Genomic DNA, 17,346 nt, shown 5'->3' with positions numbered 1-17,346 from the left:
TTGACATTGGTCCTCTTTCCCATCGGATAAACTTGTATATTATGACATTGTTTTCAGTCTCTTCATTTGATGCTTTCCAACTAAGTTACATGTTGAATCAATGACAAAGAGACTATAGAGATTATATTTACCTAACCAAACTTAATAGATTACTCTCTAACTGAGTTAGACTTATCTTGTTTAAGTGATACTATATATGAACATATATTTTCCTGAATATTTAAGTTTTCCTAATGAATCTAACCGTTCATTAGCATGATTATATGTGTCTTGTGTTACTGTTTTTTAGAATGTATGCCTAATAATCTGTTTTAAATATCTCTCAGATTAACTATGTCTCACTTCAATCCCCCGACTCTTATCCTGAACCAAAAGAAACTAGAGGTCCTAACTATGTATACTGAAAATGAAATCCAGATATTGTCATAACTGCTGAAGGTTTCAAATTTGTGTTGGTTGGTGAATGCTTTGAAAAATCTGAGAATACAATTGATGATGAGATTAAGGCATTTTGAAAATATATGGGTCTAGAGTTGGGACTATCAAGCTTAATATTTAACCCAAACATTTAAAATTTGAACGACGTCTGTCGTTCAAGTTTTAACAATATGCCAATTAAGTACTCCTGCCTATAATTACAAAATCTGTCAAAATGTCTTGCACAGAGAATGGGAATTCACATTGTTATACAGAAAGCACAATAAATACCTGGACAGTCTCCAGATGACTTAACATATTGCTCCAGGCTTAATAGAGTTTTGAGCAAGTCGAAAACCAGAGGGTCTGGGGAAAAAATTCTGCTCATCCTGCTGCTAGGACCATTTAAGAGTCCGGTGAGACGCACATCAAATGATAACACTATCAAGTTGTTTATCAGGCTAATTTACAGGTTATCATATGAGTTTCTGTGCTCGTCTTTTTGCAAATTGCGACCATTCACAACGTCCATGGAAATGCACATTCAAAGAAGATGACCACTTTGTTCGCAGACTAATCTACAAGTAATCAATCATTGGAAGCTTTTGTGTTCATCCTTCCGCTAACAGCAACCATTTGGGAGACAACCACCACTTTGTTCGGCAGACTATTATTCTACAGGTTGTCATTGGTGTGATTCAACCAAGAGGGTCAAATGGCAAAATTACAGAGCTAAGGTACAGCATTGACTGGACAGGGCAAACCAGTTCAAGAAGCAGCAGCTGGAGAAAATACAAACCAGACCAACCAAGAAAAAGTAGGAACAAAACTGGAAACCCCGTTATAGGATGTTGGACAGTTTGTGAAACCTTTGTACAACAGTGTGAAGATCGTGCACTGCATACACCTCAATAAGTGACCTAACCGCTCTGAATATTACATCTTTCTTGTGGTTTACAGAAGAGTAATATTCGGCCTCAAACTGGTTAGGTGATTTCTCAAGAGACATGCAGACCAACTTAAACCACTCCTCGAAGAAGGATGATTTCTACAGGAATATAAACAGAGAATTAGACACAGCCTTAAAAGAGATGTTAAAGCAAATACAGATTTTAAGGACTAGAAACCTGGGAAGAGAACGTATACAGAAACCTCCACATTAGCAACTCATGTATTTTGGTATTACCTTGTTATTAAGATTTTTCATTTATGTTTCTCTTTGTGTTCTCAACCCCGCTCCTGCAATTACATCCACCCTCCCCCACAATAATTTTGAAATCTACCGAAAAGATACTAAGACTGTAAGACATCTCTTGGATAGATACTACTGAGGTTGAGTGGAAGATTCCAATGTAAAATTTGAGTACTTAATTCTTTAGTAAACTTATCATCCTTAACCAGAGGTCTTGGGTTCGAGCTCTGGGTAGGGAGCACTTCTCCCCAAAAAGTGGGAATTCTTGGCACAAATCCAGATTTGTCAGTCCCCAAAATGGGCACTGACGGGGGGGGACCCCAAAAAAAAACTTAAATTCCTTCGTAAAGTGAAATATAACATTTTGTGTATACATATTAAAAGAGGCTGCACGCAACCTAATGCAATAGAAATTTAAGAATGGTTAAAGGGCCAAATACGTACATGTGCATGCTTATCTGCTTGCATAATAAGGATTACTCTCACCAAACAGTTACCATAGTGCTCACTTTAAGCTGATGACGTCTAGTGGTTGTTACAGTGTTACTAATTATATTTGACCAATAGTGAAGAGCCAAAGTAAATCCATAAATGAGAATGCACAATTTTTCTTTCTGTCCCCCAGACAAGGAAAATTTAAGTATTAAGGACCAAAACATTTTATTCCATACAATCCTCAATCGTGTCTGAGGTCAGATGCTAAACAAATTCAAAATCAACCTGTTTCTAACATTTTAAGAAAACTCAAGTAGCAAGAAGATTCAATTGACAACCCTTTCACTTGGTTAAGATAAGCACACAAAATCCTTCATCATGCACCATTCAAATAGTGGGACGATGAAATATAATTGTTTCAAAGGCCTTAATTTGATATATAGACACTTTTAAGCAATCCTCATATCTATCAGTGAAGACACTTTATCTAATGAAGGCAGGCAAGAAGAGAGCAATACAAGTGTCGTGTTGCTAGGTCAAGCAGCTTGAATGCTGCACTCTAGATAGCGCAAGTCCAGTAGCCGATAGCATCACTAGATTACGCTATAACCCGAGAAGCAATGGAAACAAAGCTATTTCAACAATTCCCATTTTCGTAGTTCCAAAGAAAGAGAATAACTTACTCAAATGTAAGTCTTCCTAAATTTTCTATTCCAGTCAACGGCCCTTACTAGGTGATACTAGTAATAGTCTAATTTATGATGCTGACGAATTTATCTGAATAAAACTAAGAAGGGGAATCCAGAAAATTATAATTGCAACTGCTTGATAAAATGGGGGCAACTTCATCGAGAACAGTTAGAATAGCATGCTTGTCATTACATCAGAGGTCTCTGAAGACGGTTAGAGGTGGTGGAGTATTAGTATAGCAATTTGGCATATCAAAAGAGACCTATGTTATCAAACTCTTCAACATTCTTTTCGCACCTGTGTTGACACGACACAAGTGTGGGTGTGGGAGTGGGATCCACACCAAAATTGGTCAACTTACCTTGGGTACTTTGACTACATTCTGTGACCCAGATGTACAGACTTTTGGGCTCATGAAGTATGAAAATGCTTTTCTATTAAGCTAGAATGCTAGATAAGAAAAGGCATTGGTGTTTACAAGAATGAAGTTCTATTAGTTTTAGTTCAATAATTTAATTAATCGAAAATATATATTTTGTATGTCTTAGTATACATTTATTGGCAACCTAAATTTTATGTGATGAAGAGTCTGACCTCTATATCCACACCCGAGTCCGAGCAACATAGAAAGAAACTCAAAATGTGGCAGAAGTAGTTAGAAATTGGGGATACATGGGGATGGAGAAAGACAACGTAGTAATGGAGGAGCAATGGAGCATCATGGGGCAATTCCAAGTGAACACACAAAAGAGCGAACATGTTAGGAACTTTGGGAAAGCATAATTACAGCTCTTGATGTTGGTGCAGAGAATTTGACTTTTAAAATCTTTATACTGCTTTAAAATGTTGATGGCATGTACAAAGAAACAACAGATGCACAGAAAGAAGCAAAGTGGTACACTATCACCACATAAATCGTCTATCACAAAATCTATTTAAAATACAAAATCTTTTTTTTTAACAAAAAATTTATAAGGAGGTTTTAAAAAAGAAGAATTGAATATTCTCAAGCACTGAATTAATACTAAAAGCCTTACCTTCATTAGGAACTCATGGACATGGCGATCATCTGTTTTGGAAGTGAGGCCAAGCAAATGCAACATAGTTGAGGTCAGCTGCAGAAGAAAAATTCAGTAAAAAGCTGTTGGTGAAAAATAAATGAAGAGGGAGTGATCAAATTTGATGAAGAGGATCGAATTTGTCAAAACATTGAACTCATGCCATGGGATTGTTATCCACCGAATACAGAGTGAGATACTTTTACCAGCACCTATAATCAATAATTATCACATATATATCAAGTTTAAGTTTAAGAAGAAACTTATTCAGCTCATGGATTTTACTAAATAACCCTTTAACTGGCAGCTTCAACATATGCTTCAAACAGATTCCAAGTCAAGAAACTACACCCCCAGGCAACTACTCGACAATTTCATATAGCAACATTGATAAAGGATATATATGAAAGTAGTCGAGACAAGAAAGGGTACACAACTTTTCCAGTTTTCAGTAAGAACACCTACAAAACTTGATCTGTTTTATATGAAAAGATAACAATTGTTCAGACATTTCAAAGCAAACACAGATATTTGTTATCTCCTTATTAGCTATACTTCTATTTTCTATCATGTCAAAGTATAATGGTTTAAGAGCTCAACCTGCTTTTCAAGCGCCAACCTATATTTTAAATTTGATGGTGACGATATCTCATCAGAACTGAGACTCTCGACAACATGCTGCACACCTTGAAGGACACTAAAGAATGATCTGCCATAATCTGCACCGGATGGGCCCAACACCATGAAGTCAAAAAGAGAATAAGCTTGAAGAAATACAAACAAACATGGCCTACAGTTAACTTCAACAGAAAGGAGCCTCTCATTTGCACGGATAACTGCATAAAGTATGTTATATTACCACAAACTTCTATTTTAATAATTTATTGCATTACCCTTAGCATGACTTGTCCTATAAGAAGTTTATTTTGGCTCTGCCCTATAACAAAGGTTGATCCTACTTGTTAAGTAGCTTTTTTCAGTACCAGTAAGCAACTACTACTACAATGCCTCAATCCCAAAGACCCAAACTAGTTGAGAGGAATGCAAACATGTTCTAAAGGAACAGGAAAATAAACCTCTCTGTAAGCCGACTGTGAGATGAGATATGAAAAGAAAAGGTTAAAAACAATTCACCATTTAAGGTTGCTGGAACAGCCAAAGCTGCAGATGCTTGTATCCTAATCTTAAAATTGGAGGAATCACGGAGGAGCAGCAAAAGAATGCTAAAAACTGATGACGCCCTGCAATATTAACTTGATAGTCAATATGTACAAACATATAGAAATAGATTGAGGCATATATGAACAAATAGGGAATACCAGAAAATAGAATTTCAAATCCATCAAAATCAATACAAAATGGAGTAGAAAAGAAGAATTATGCAACACTCAAGAAACTGAATTCAGTTGGTGGAATGTGAAAAAAAAAAAGAATTACGCATCAGCATCACGGAACAATCCAGCTATTCTCATTTACATAATGCATCCTAAGACTGTCAATAATTGAAAGTGAGGGTGTCAAATGGGCGGGTTGAGTTGAAATTGGAGATATTAAAATGGGTTGAAATTGAAATCGGATTGGGTCATGCCCCGCCCAAGTTTACTTTGGGCTCAAATGGGCTAAAAATCGGGTTGGGTCATGACCCGCCCAATTCGACCTGCTTAAACTCAATAATTTTAACATATTGTTGTTTAACTTATGTGAGAAATATTGAAAAAGAATATTATTGAATTGTTGTTGTTTACATTATTACATTGAGACCCTATTTATAGACCCTAGAATACAATCTTTTACCAAGTAGGATACTAATTAGTATTCCTATTTCTGTTTCTATTACTATTCCTATTCTAATAGGATTGTATAAACATATTTCTATTCTAATAGGATTGTATAAATCTATTCATATTCTAACACTCTCCCTCAAGCTAGTGCATACAATTCATGTACCTAGCTTGTTACAAATGTAATTAATACGAGGACCGATGAGGGGCTTGGTGAGATATCTGCAAGCTGATCACTCGACTTCACAAAATTGACAATCAATCTCAATGTGCTTGGTCTTCTCATGAAATAATGCATAATGCCGATAAAACACGGAGTGATAAAATTACAGTGTTGGAACTTCCCAAACCAAGCTTGCAAAGACTGTTTCAGACCATAGAGTGACTTACGTTATCAACATACAAGGCTACTAAACTCCCCTTGAGCAACAAAATTAGGTGGTTGCTCCATATAGACTTCTTCACAATGCAGCGGTTGTTGTAAGTGCTCAAAATCTAGTATAAAGTATGTGGATCATGTTGGAATCAATAGACGAGTCGATATTAAGCAAGTCACCAAAAAACTGGCCAGAACATGCTCATACACCAGAGTATTAGATTTGATGGCTAAAAGCAGTCACAATCTAACAAATAATATTATCTGGGTAGGGTCGAAATGATGTCACGACCCAACTAGAAAATAGAAATTATATAGGATAATTCGAATTGATGGAACGACCCCATTGAAAAAGAGAAATAATATGGGTAGGGTCGGAATGATGACACGGCCCTACTGAAATAGAAAAATTATACGGGTAGGGTTGGAATGATGGCACAACCCTACACAAATCAGATTTGAGGAGTAACCGGAAAGACGAATGGAACTATGCAAATCAAATCTGAGGAATCACTAAAAGACACATAATGCTATGCAACTCAGATATGAGAAAGTAGTTCGGAAAAAATCCACAATACTACACAAATTAAATATGAAAAGTAGTCCGGAGAGATGCACGGTGCTACGCAAATCAGATATGCAAAAAAATGTAGTCACCGGAAGGATGGCACGGTGCTACACAAATTAAATATGAAAAAATAGTCACCGGAAAGATCACACGGTGCTACACAAATAGGATATTTAAAAAGTAGTCACCGGAATGATGGCACGGTGCTACACAAATTAATTATGAAAAAATAGTCACCGGAATGATGGCACGGTGCTACACAAATTAATTATGAAAAGTAGTCACCGGAATGATGGCGCGGTGCTACACATATTAGATATAAGAAAGTAGTCACCGGAATGATGGCACGGTGCTACACAAATTAGACATGAGAAAATAGTCACCAGAAAGATACACGGTGACCCAACTTTTGTTGGCCGGATGGGCGGCATATATGGATAATAACCGCCCACTGGCAGCGGAAGCTCTTTGATTGTTTACCAAGATCGCAGAGGCTCTAATACCATGTGAGAAATATTGAAAAAGAATATTATTGAATTGTTGTTGTTGTTTACATTATTACATTGAGACCCTATTTATAGACCCTAGAATACAATCCTTTACCAAGTAGGATACTATTTAATATTCCTATTTCTGTTTCTATTACTATTCCTATTCTAATAGGATTGTATAAATCTATTCCTATTCTAACAACTTATAACCACAATTTGAATTTCAACTCAAGAAAATTAAAAAAAAATGTTACAAATTGATAGATAAATCCTAAAAGATATAAAATAGATAGTAATTCATACCTTCAATCTAGGAACATACATTACACCAATGCAAATAAAAAGTCTTAAAACGGGTTGAAATTGAAGATTAAATTGGGCTCAATTGAGGATTCTATTAAAATGGGTTAAGCTTGAATGAGTTGAGATTGAACCCAATTCAATTATCTTGAGCCCAACAAATTTTAGGCGGGTTACCTATATTTGGGGTCATTTTTGACACCCCTGACAGAAAGTGTCACTAGCCTTCCGAATGCCTTCCTATTTTCTTTTTAAAACTGTATGCATATGTTAGTAAGATGACAACTCCTATAACCTATCTGCTTCAGACCATCACATCTTAAAATAAGTTTTTAAGTTACTATCAATTAGCACAGAGAAGGCAACAAAGATAACACCAAGGCAGGTAATGTAGTTCTATTTAGGGGTGTTAAATGGACGGGTTGGGTTGATATTGGGAGGGCTAAAACGGATTAAAACTGGGTTGGGTCATGGCCCACCCAATTGAACAATAATCAACATTCATAAAGCAATCAATATAGAGTATATTTTGCATAGTCAATTTCATTATATCATCTTATTTCACTTTACACTATGTATTTGATCAACTATTTGACCTATTTTTTAAGAAAATATCAAATCAACTAAAAGATTCTATTATGATAAAAAATATTGAGTACTGTAGTATTAATAAGAAATTAAAAATTATCATGTATCCATGATGGAGCTATGTATCGCAAGGGGGTTCATCTAAAGCCTCTTCTTCGAAAAATTACATTGTCAAATTATTTTTTACATCTATATAGTCGGTATCAAATCCTTTTGGCTTTTTTGTATGTTCACTTTGTTTATATTTCGAAGAAGGGGTTTATCCGAAACCCCTTCTTCAAAAAATTACATTGTCAGATTATTTTTTACGTCAAAATTGTGTATATAGTAGGTATTAAATCCTTTTGGGCGTCTTCATATGTTAAACTCTTTATATTTTGAATCCCCTTAGTGAAAATCGTGGATCCGCCTATGCATATATCTTCTGATTTTACATTGTCAAAATTCTTATTAAAAGGTTTCCCATTTTCATTTGTTTGTGATCTTCAAGTTCTTGATTGTTCATTTGGTTCCTTGGATAAACAAGGGTGTCTATATTTTCTGCTTCAATAAAAATCTCAGATTTTTCAAAGGGTTATAAGAATTTCGTGGGTTAAGATTTGTATTAATTTCTTGTTAATTCTAAATGTGAATTGGATATCAATCTCTTAATTCTTGTTAAGAAAATATTTATTTGCATAGAAATGACATCAAAGTTGTATAAATAGAGTGACTTTTTTTTTCAGCTCATCGCACAAGGATTGCCTAGTGTGGTTTACCTCTCCTGTGTAGTTTGCGAGCTATTGCACTGGAGTAGGGTTTACCCTATACCCAAAGTGTAGTGGTTGCGGGTTCCATTGTCATAAAAAAAATAAGAGTAATTTTTTATAGTAAAAAGTGTTAAATGATAGTCAAAAAACTGTTTAGGCAGAGGGAGTGCTTACGTTTCTTTTTTTTTTTTGCCTGTAAGTATGGCTCAAGTACAAAGAATATTTAGAGTGCAACAAAAATTAGGAAGTGTGTTATGCTGCAAATGTGGATTATGCAGGTTACAAAGCAAGTTGAATTACACATAAAAACTGGGCAAAGTTGGAGGTTGTTTTAAAATGGGTTCTACTTAAACGGGTTAAAATTTAGCCCATTATTATATAATCATGGGGATTGCTGTATATCAGGACACACCTATTATCAGCTGGACTACTAGGGGAGCACACTAGGTCAATATATAGGGTAATACAGGTTTTACACTGGATTTTCATTTTGCTCCCAAAAACATTTACTGTTCATTTAATGTATTCATGTTTTAGGGAGTTGAGGGTATCACCTCTCTCATTAGAGCAGTCTTTTCTGATCCTCAGACGTGCCCCTGCACCTGCATCCTCGTATTACTTTTCTTAGATACTTTTTAAATGGTACTTCAATTTGTTAATGTCCACTTATGTGATCAAACCCATATAAACAACCACGTTCTCTTATGCAACTTGTATATATTATTTTCATTTATCCTATCATCAACACATACCACTGAAAACCCTATCAGAGCCCTTGGATGAGATTCATTAAGCAAACCAAGAGATGAGATAATCAACTTGGTCCTCATCTTCATCCTCTTTGGCTCCTCAAGTTGGATATACCCAGGTAACTCCCAAAATTTGAAACAATTTACCAAGCAATGCTTCTGTTAAGTCGACATGGATCTATGAGGACGAGGATGTCAAATACTGAATCATGTAACAAAGCCATCCAACATCTCCAGGCACAAATACATGGGAATCCAACATCAATAGAAACAAAGACATGCTAAATAGAGGATTGGAACAAGGTTAGCAAGTACTTACCAGACCATGTTTTCCAGCTTCAACGTTGGATTGGAAAACAAGTTGCTTAGTGAATAGCAAACATTCCACTGTACCTGATAGCAAGGCCGACCTTTTAAGTATGCAGTTAAGGTGTGATTTTGACCGACACGTGTAAAATTTAAGGTTTGATATCTACTGTTCCTTTTTTCCCTGATCACAGTATTATGAGGAAGAAAATACCTTAACGTTTCCAGTTGTAACACAAGAAATAAATGCTTGCACCATCTTCTCAAGCCATTTAGAACTTTCCAAGCAAGCGTTACATGAACTTCGACTTTCTCCCAGATTCTCGCTAATGGACAAACCTTTTGTGGGCTTTCCCCCAGAAGATTCGACCATTGAATCTGCTTGCCTGTCATAAGCAAATGATTGACTTGAAAATCTAACAACTCTTGAAAGGTTACCCAATGCTCTCACAGCATTTGCTTTGACCTGATAACATGGGAAGTAAATTATAGAATACAATCACTAACACGACAGGAAAATGTCAAAAAAAGAACTGAAAGTAGCCAATATAGCTAACAGCATAGCTTACCTTGTCATTATCGTTCGTAAGTTGTAAAGCACAGTCAATCAGCAAGGAAATTGACTGTGAGCTCACTGTTGAATCATTCATATAGAAGAACAATAAGACATCTGAAAGTATTGTTACACAACAAACAGATCTAAAATCATTCAGAAATTCACAGGACCTGAAGAGAATTTCTCAAATCCATGTACATCAACATGGTGGCGAAGTGCATCACATATATTGGCTAAAGCCCACGAGGCTGTTATGCGAACCTGAAAGTTATCACATTAAGCTTCCATGTACCTCTTTGCTAGGCTAATAAGTTGGGAAAGATATGCAAAAACAGGAGTATCGAAACCAACCGACACTGAGGAATCATGACTGTTATCCACAGCAGGAGAAATGAACTTGTCGAAAATCTCTGCACTGCCATATTGGAACATATATTTACCAACTAACAACGAACTGGCTAAAAGAGTCAGGCGAGACAAATATAATTAGGTAAATTAAAAATATTCTCTCTAACAGTTTAAGCTTTTAAGTTTTTAGATGAGGTTCTCACACAAATCAACATGGTATCCGCTTAAGAAAAAAATATTTTCACGTGTTTGCCCATGAAAAAGAATCAGGCTCACATAAGGGAGCATGTTGAGATAAATTATGATAAGTAAACTAAAAGTGTGTTCTCTCTAACATTTCAAGCTTAAGCTTTTAACTGAATTAATCACAGAATTCAACAGAGTCCAAGCAATGCCTCCAAAGAAAAATTAAGGCTAAATGAATTTAAATTACCTTTGGAAAATGTGTGGAAAACAAGCAATTACACCAATAGCACGACAAGCAGCTGATCTAACATTCGGAACCTCATCACTTTTTGCAGTTTTAACCTGAGAAGATTTCACAAGTACAACTTAAATCACTGTTATCATTCTCTATACTTGAGAGAAGGATAAAGCATCAATGCACTAATCAGTTATGTAGCAAAAACTTACACAAGAGCTCATGATAAAGTCTTGTTTATCCTTTGGTAGAGAAAAGAAAACTGTGGAAGTAATTCCAGCAAAACAAGTAACTGATGCAGCCCTCACCTAAAGGAGCAAAACAAAGTAATGGAATAAATGAGTCACAGCAGCAGCAGCCTGGCAATTTCTATGAGAGAAACCAAAACAAGATCTTTCTCATGAAGTGATATTGATGATAAACATGCATGCTCTAAAATATTCTGGGAGAATAAACATTGCTGAATTATGTGATCTCACTAAAGTTTATATTGTTAGAGAGGGAACACCATTATGTATTCAATTATACCCCAAACACGCCGTCATGTATGAGCGGAATCTTTTACATGGCCAAGCATGTGATAGTATTTTGTTGATTATTCACTCCGAGAAACTAAGCTAGAATTCCTGCTTGCTCTGTCAACAAAATAAAGCTTGTGAAGCGCCTCAAGTAAAACCTTAAGGGGTCATTTGATGTAATGGATAAGAGATAATAGTAATGGGATAACTTTTTATTGCCTCTTTATTTCTTGTTTGGTTACAAAGTATGGAATAACTTATCCCAGGATTAATAAATAGTACCAGGATAAGTTATCCCTTCCTCTTTGGTGGAATAACAATACCAAGATAACTTATCCTAGGATAAAACAATTAAAATGACAAAATATCCTTGAAATCTATTTTATTATCACTTTTCATATCTTTATTCCACATTTGTAAAGTTGCTGAAAATTTTTTGCTGCTCATGAGATGTTGTTTTGATAAATTTCAAATAAATCTATAATTTTAGTTTAATAAAATTATTCAACTGTTTAAGTCCTTTTTGACAATCAAAAGAATTTCTAGAACATTGTTTCTTTTGCAATGGGTTAAAAAGTTATTTTTGCAACGAGAAATGGTATCAAATTTCAATTCAATTATGATTATTGTTATTGTGCAGTTTTTGCTCCATTTTTTATTCATTTATATTTGTCTAATTTTTTGCTTATGACAGTAAAGAATAGATGCTTCCCACTAGCCTCAATAGCTTGCTCCAATTTTGATTCTTGTGGATCGTAAACTTATCAATAATTGAGATTCATTTGATTTTATTTTTAAGAGTGAGTAACTAAAAGTTTTATAAAAAACTATATATAAAAAGCTAAATAAGATAGAGGGTATTTTCGTAAACAAATAACTAATTCTTAGAAAGTATCCAATGCTTATTAGTTATAATACAACAAACCAAACAAGCAATAAAAACTAATCCAACATAACTTATCCCAGCATAACTAATCCCAACATAACTTATCCCAGCATAACTAATCCCAACATAACTTATCCCACCATAACTTATCCCACCATAACTTATCCCAGCATAACTAATCCCAACATAACTTATCCCACCATAACTTGTTTTCGAACCAAACGACCCCCAAGAGTTTAAGAGAGTAGACACCTAAACATTTACTTATTATAGATTTGCAGTATGCATCCTCATATGCGTGCTGATATATTTCTTGAGCCAAGTACTTGAAATATTTCGTATATGTATTACATTGATGCTAAAAATCGAGACCACTTTCTAATCTAATGCTAATTTTGCTATGAGTGGACTGTTTCATCTAAAGTTTAACTGTAAAAGGGGCCATCTTTATTTATTCCACTATGTCTTAACATGCCCTCTCACAGGTGTGCATTCAAACCATTTAAAGAACTAGATATTACATCTTATTCATTTCATGTTGGCGTACCATTTCTTTCTAAAGGATAACCTTTTCTGTAATGAATATTTTTCCACATATCATTCCCCTTTTAGTGTATTTTCTGGATCTACCAATAGATTATCTGAATATTTGAAAGGGAAAATTATAAGAAATGGTCATTCAGCTATCTCCGTTACCAAAATTTTGGCCAAATTTTCAAAAATTACTAAAATTGGCCAAAACTTCTTCTTCTTCCTTCCCAGTTTGCCATTAATAGCTTCTAATCTCCTTCTTCTTCCTTCCCATTTCGCCATTAATGGCTTCTTTTCCTTCTTCATTCCTCCTCCTCCTCCTCCTTCTTCTTAGTCTTTTTTTTTCTACATCTTCTTCTTTGTTGTTTTTTCTTTTTCAAAATTTGAATTTTGACGTACCACAAACGTGAACCGTTTCGAGCAAATTATATATCAAAAGACTAGAACCATCAAGATTGAATAGTCAATGTATGGTTCATGTATAGTTAAGCTATATTTAGTTTTTTGAGTGTATCATAATGTATAGTCAGTGTATAGCTCATGTATAGGTACCCTATATTGTATGGTTAGTGTATACTTTCTATGACTTTTGGCTAGCTATAATGTATAGTTAGTGTATACTTCCAATGACTTTTGGACTATTTTTGATGTAAATAAAACATGGTTATATTTGTTGTAAACTAATTACTTTATAGTAGATATTTGCTATTATCCCAAAAAATCTGGTTCAAACTTCTCATCTGACCTGATCATGCCTAAAGAGTCTCTTGTTCTTAGCATATCACCAGCAGTAGGACTTCCTGGATTGATAAATATGGGTTTGATAACTCTAGGTTATTCTATAAGCACTTGAGTAGGCAGTACACGTACTTCAAAGGCTATTTTTGCAGAAATCACAATTTAAATAAACCTTTTAAATGTGCAATTTATTTTCTTCTTTTCTGTACTTCACTAACTTCTGATTATATGGTACAATTAATAAAATCTATAGAAAATAAAAAAGGTATCTACAAACTAACCATTGGAGAAGAATGCTGAAGTATAAGAGGCAAATGCCGAACTATTGCTTCCAACCACTGCTCACTTCCTGACAGCTTTTCAGCTCCATCACTATTTGCTACACAATCATGTGGCCCATAAGATGGAGCCGATGAGATTGTTTTTGATTTGACATAGTCAGATGTAAAGGGGCTATCAAGTGACATATCACTCGAAAGATCTTCAGTTCCCTTAAATCCAGAGATCGCACGAAGACATTCATCCAACACCTGCAAAACATTCATGTCACAGTAACATCCAAAGAACATATGACAAATACCAAATTAAGAAACCGACCCCTTCTAAACGGTCACAAAATCTTTCTTGTTTTTGGTAGAACTTGTAGCTGCTAACGCTAAACAAAATACAACAAAAAGAAAAGTTTCAACTAACAAATCTATGAAACAATGATCAAAATTACACAAGCACTTAGATTCTTATTGACTGCATGCCATTTTATCCATTCAAATGCTAATGGTTTCACGAAACTTCATGCAAATTGATTCTTTCTCTGACTATCCTACCTACCCAGCTATGCTTTTTCACCTTTTGCCCTTCACTCCTGAAAACGTATAGTAGTACATAATTTGCTGGCAAGCAGAATGGGAAGAGAATGATCATCATATTCTTGTAACAGAATCGGAAAAGCAGGAGGAAGAAGCATATGTCAGACTATGTTGAAACCTAAATTTGACAAACAGCAACCAAAGGAAAATATTATAAAGGAGTAGACCATGAAATTTCCCAATAGAAAGCCAAGAGCATGTGCGACCTGGAATTTAAGATATGGCTATATGCAACTAACAAACATCATGTTAACAAGTAAAGACAATTGGACCCTAGCAAATAGGATTGCTGGAAGCAGTTTTTTTCCATTGATCATCCTAACTGTCAAGGGAAAGGTATAAGAGCACCTGAATTGGGAGGTGCCAAACAAGAGATCTTCACAGTAGATCTCTATCGAGCTTCACCAAAAGAACTACCAGGACTGTTTTCTAGGTCTAAGTTTGAAGTGTAGAAAACCACTATCAAACGAAGCTTTTTGTATCGAGTGCATGGTGGGCCATATTAACAACTGAAAATCTAAAAACGGTAACTTACACGGGTTTTGGTGCTTCATGTTCAAAGAAGGTGAATATGTCATCACCTTCTATTACATTGCAGACCCCATCAACCATGTGTGACTTAACATCGATAAAGTTAGCAACTTCTTGTATTGCTGGAAAGTTTGAAGAGTTTGGAGAGAACAGAAACAAGAACAGTTGGTATTACCGGAAGTAATTTGAAATTTTGGAGAGCAGATAATGGATAATAAGAGCACTTGAAGGATTTGAAATTCTTTTCTTCTAGATTCAGAGGTTGCTTCTTTCCCCTACATAAATTTTTGGAACACCCATTATATCCCTATTTGCATAGATAATTGGTTGAACTCTCAGCTCTGAACTACTTATTACAAAAATGCTCAGATAGGACATTCTTTGCCGTCTTGCTTAGGCATATACTCCTTGAATCTAGGATTCATCCTTTTCTTTTGTCACAACAAAACACCTTACTAATCATCAAAGAGAAGTAAAAAAAAACCTAGAATAAAGCAATCAAGTATATTAAAAGCCACCAATGGCTTATCAAGCAGTTATACTTCCTATTTTTCCCTAAACTGTACAAATACAAATATTGCTTTTAAAAATAAAAAATCAAAAGTGAATATTATCTAATGATTGCATTGCGCAATGAAGTGATAACCCATAAAGAAGATGTGTCATTAGTGACTCTAGCCCAAAGGTTTTTTGAATCACATTAAATTTCAAGAAAACAAAGGATTGGGATAAGTTACCTATATTCCTGTGGTCTTTTGAGATTTCATTTACATCCTATTGCAGAAAACAATTGCTTCAAAAGGATTTAATTGCCAATTGACAGCAGGATGCCACTTAACATCCCCCACCATTTCCCACCCCACCCCACCCTCACCCAAAAAAAAAAAAAAAAAAAAAAACAAGATGAGAAAAAGAACTTCACATTCAAAGAAAATAAGCCCCGCCAGTGCTTTCAGACCCCTACTGTAACGCACGCAAGATGGAAGAAGCACAAAACAAGGGGAAAGAAAACCAAAACATAAGCAGGCATCTCACCTTGATTGAAGCGGTTATGACTTTGTCTCCAATTGGCTCATTTGAGTTTCCAACATTATCCCTCCAAGACCTTGTCTCAGAAGAGGAGGTCAAGACTCCATGAACTAAAAGGGAAATCTTTTCCCAACACAGGATCATCACGCTAGGATAGTTGTGTGCCACAGCTCTGACGGCCTAGGAGAAGTACGAAATAGAAACATGTCAATGCAATCAACTAAAGTTTTCGATGGTGTTTAAATTTTGACAAAATCCTCAGTAAAGAACGCTGCTTTCATTTCAATGCCAGAAGAACAAAAGGTAACCAAAACAAAACCACCAAACAGGCTAGTTGCAACCATCAAATAACAAATGAATACCCTTATATATGTCAAAGACAGAAACAGGGAAGAGGATTATCTTTCATAAAAGGTATTTTGCTTTGGTATTGTTCTTTTATTTCCTTTTTACAAGGCATATATTATTTAGATGTACAAGAATGGCATCTTTGCTAACTGCTAGTCCTCACTTGTTCAGCATCTTCAAAACAGTGGTTCCCTGAGCTACTCCTAGATCAATTGGTTTTCATTTTATTTTTTTGGAAACTGGTAACTTTGGATTGATTTTCATGTTCTCACTGAGCATCAAGTAAGGTGAAACTGAAAGATACTGTGGAAGAATCCTGATTGGTTAGGTTGTAATTGCATAGAGAAGATGGAAAAAATATTTCATAAAAAAGACCAATAGATAACCAAAAGGCAACATTCACTGATTGGACCCCAAGAGCTCTCAAACTGGATGCCAAAGCATTAGCCTGCAAGTCATTACAAAGGACACACAGATTCTGGCGCAATTGACAAAAGTTTGTACAGAGTACACATGTTTTATGCATGAGGAGAATGTAAGCAGCTGTAACAGTAGCCTATCAAAAAGTAGGTGTAACAGAAACATGTTCTGTTAATGCAATTGGACGGAAAAAAGAGTAGCCTATGATGGAAGGTCCAAAAGCAAAGTTAAAATAATTTTAGCTTCTAAATTTCTTTTACAAAAGTGTGCCAAAAGAAAACTGAGCTTACATGAAAGAAGCATGGCATGCCTTGGGGGATACCTTTCGAACTAACAAAATGGCTCCCATGGGAATGGGATAGCTCATTCAAGCATCAAGAAAACAGTGCCAACCAAAACAAAAAAATAATATAACATCTTTAGAGGATCTTATTTTTTTATAATTATCTTTTAG

General features: G+C 35.2%; 1 protein-coding gene across 1 annotated transcript in view; it reads right to left on the bottom strand.

The window, feature by feature from the left end:
- Window positions 1-515: 515 nt before the first annotated feature.
- The window catches only part of LOC125875875 (uncharacterized), a 36,329-nt gene continuing 19,498 nt past the window's right edge, over window positions 516-17,346 (bottom strand). The window contains exons 14-26 of the mRNA XM_049556920.1: window positions 16,131-16,304; window positions 13,980-14,228; window positions 11,238-11,333; window positions 11,038-11,132; window positions 10,608-10,671; window positions 10,427-10,517; window positions 10,270-10,334; window positions 9,915-10,166; window positions 9,714-9,787; window positions 4,927-5,033; window positions 4,393-4,511; window positions 3,772-3,849; window positions 516-1,465 (exon numbers count right to left, since the gene is read on the bottom strand). Of these exons, the coding sequence (XP_049412877.1) occupies window positions 1,259-1,465; window positions 3,772-3,849; window positions 4,393-4,511; window positions 4,927-5,033; window positions 9,714-9,787; window positions 9,915-10,166; window positions 10,270-10,334; window positions 10,427-10,517; window positions 10,608-10,671; window positions 11,038-11,132; window positions 11,238-11,333; window positions 13,980-14,228; window positions 16,131-16,304 (1,671 nt within the window). The 3' untranslated portion in view covers window positions 516-1,258. The remainder of the gene's footprint in view (window positions 1,466-3,771; window positions 3,850-4,392; window positions 4,512-4,926; window positions 5,034-9,713; window positions 9,788-9,914; window positions 10,167-10,269; window positions 10,335-10,426; window positions 10,518-10,607; window positions 10,672-11,037; window positions 11,133-11,237; window positions 11,334-13,979; window positions 14,229-16,130; window positions 16,305-17,346) is intronic.

This window comes from Solanum stenotomum, chromosome 9, assembly GCF_019186545.1.
Source record: "Solanum stenotomum isolate F172 chromosome 9, ASM1918654v1, whole genome shotgun sequence".
NCBI classification, from domain to species: domain Eukaryota; kingdom Viridiplantae; phylum Streptophyta; class Magnoliopsida; order Solanales; family Solanaceae; genus Solanum; species Solanum stenotomum.
Note: the sequence above shows the minus strand (reverse complement) of the source record. Positions and strands in the feature narration are given on the sequence as shown.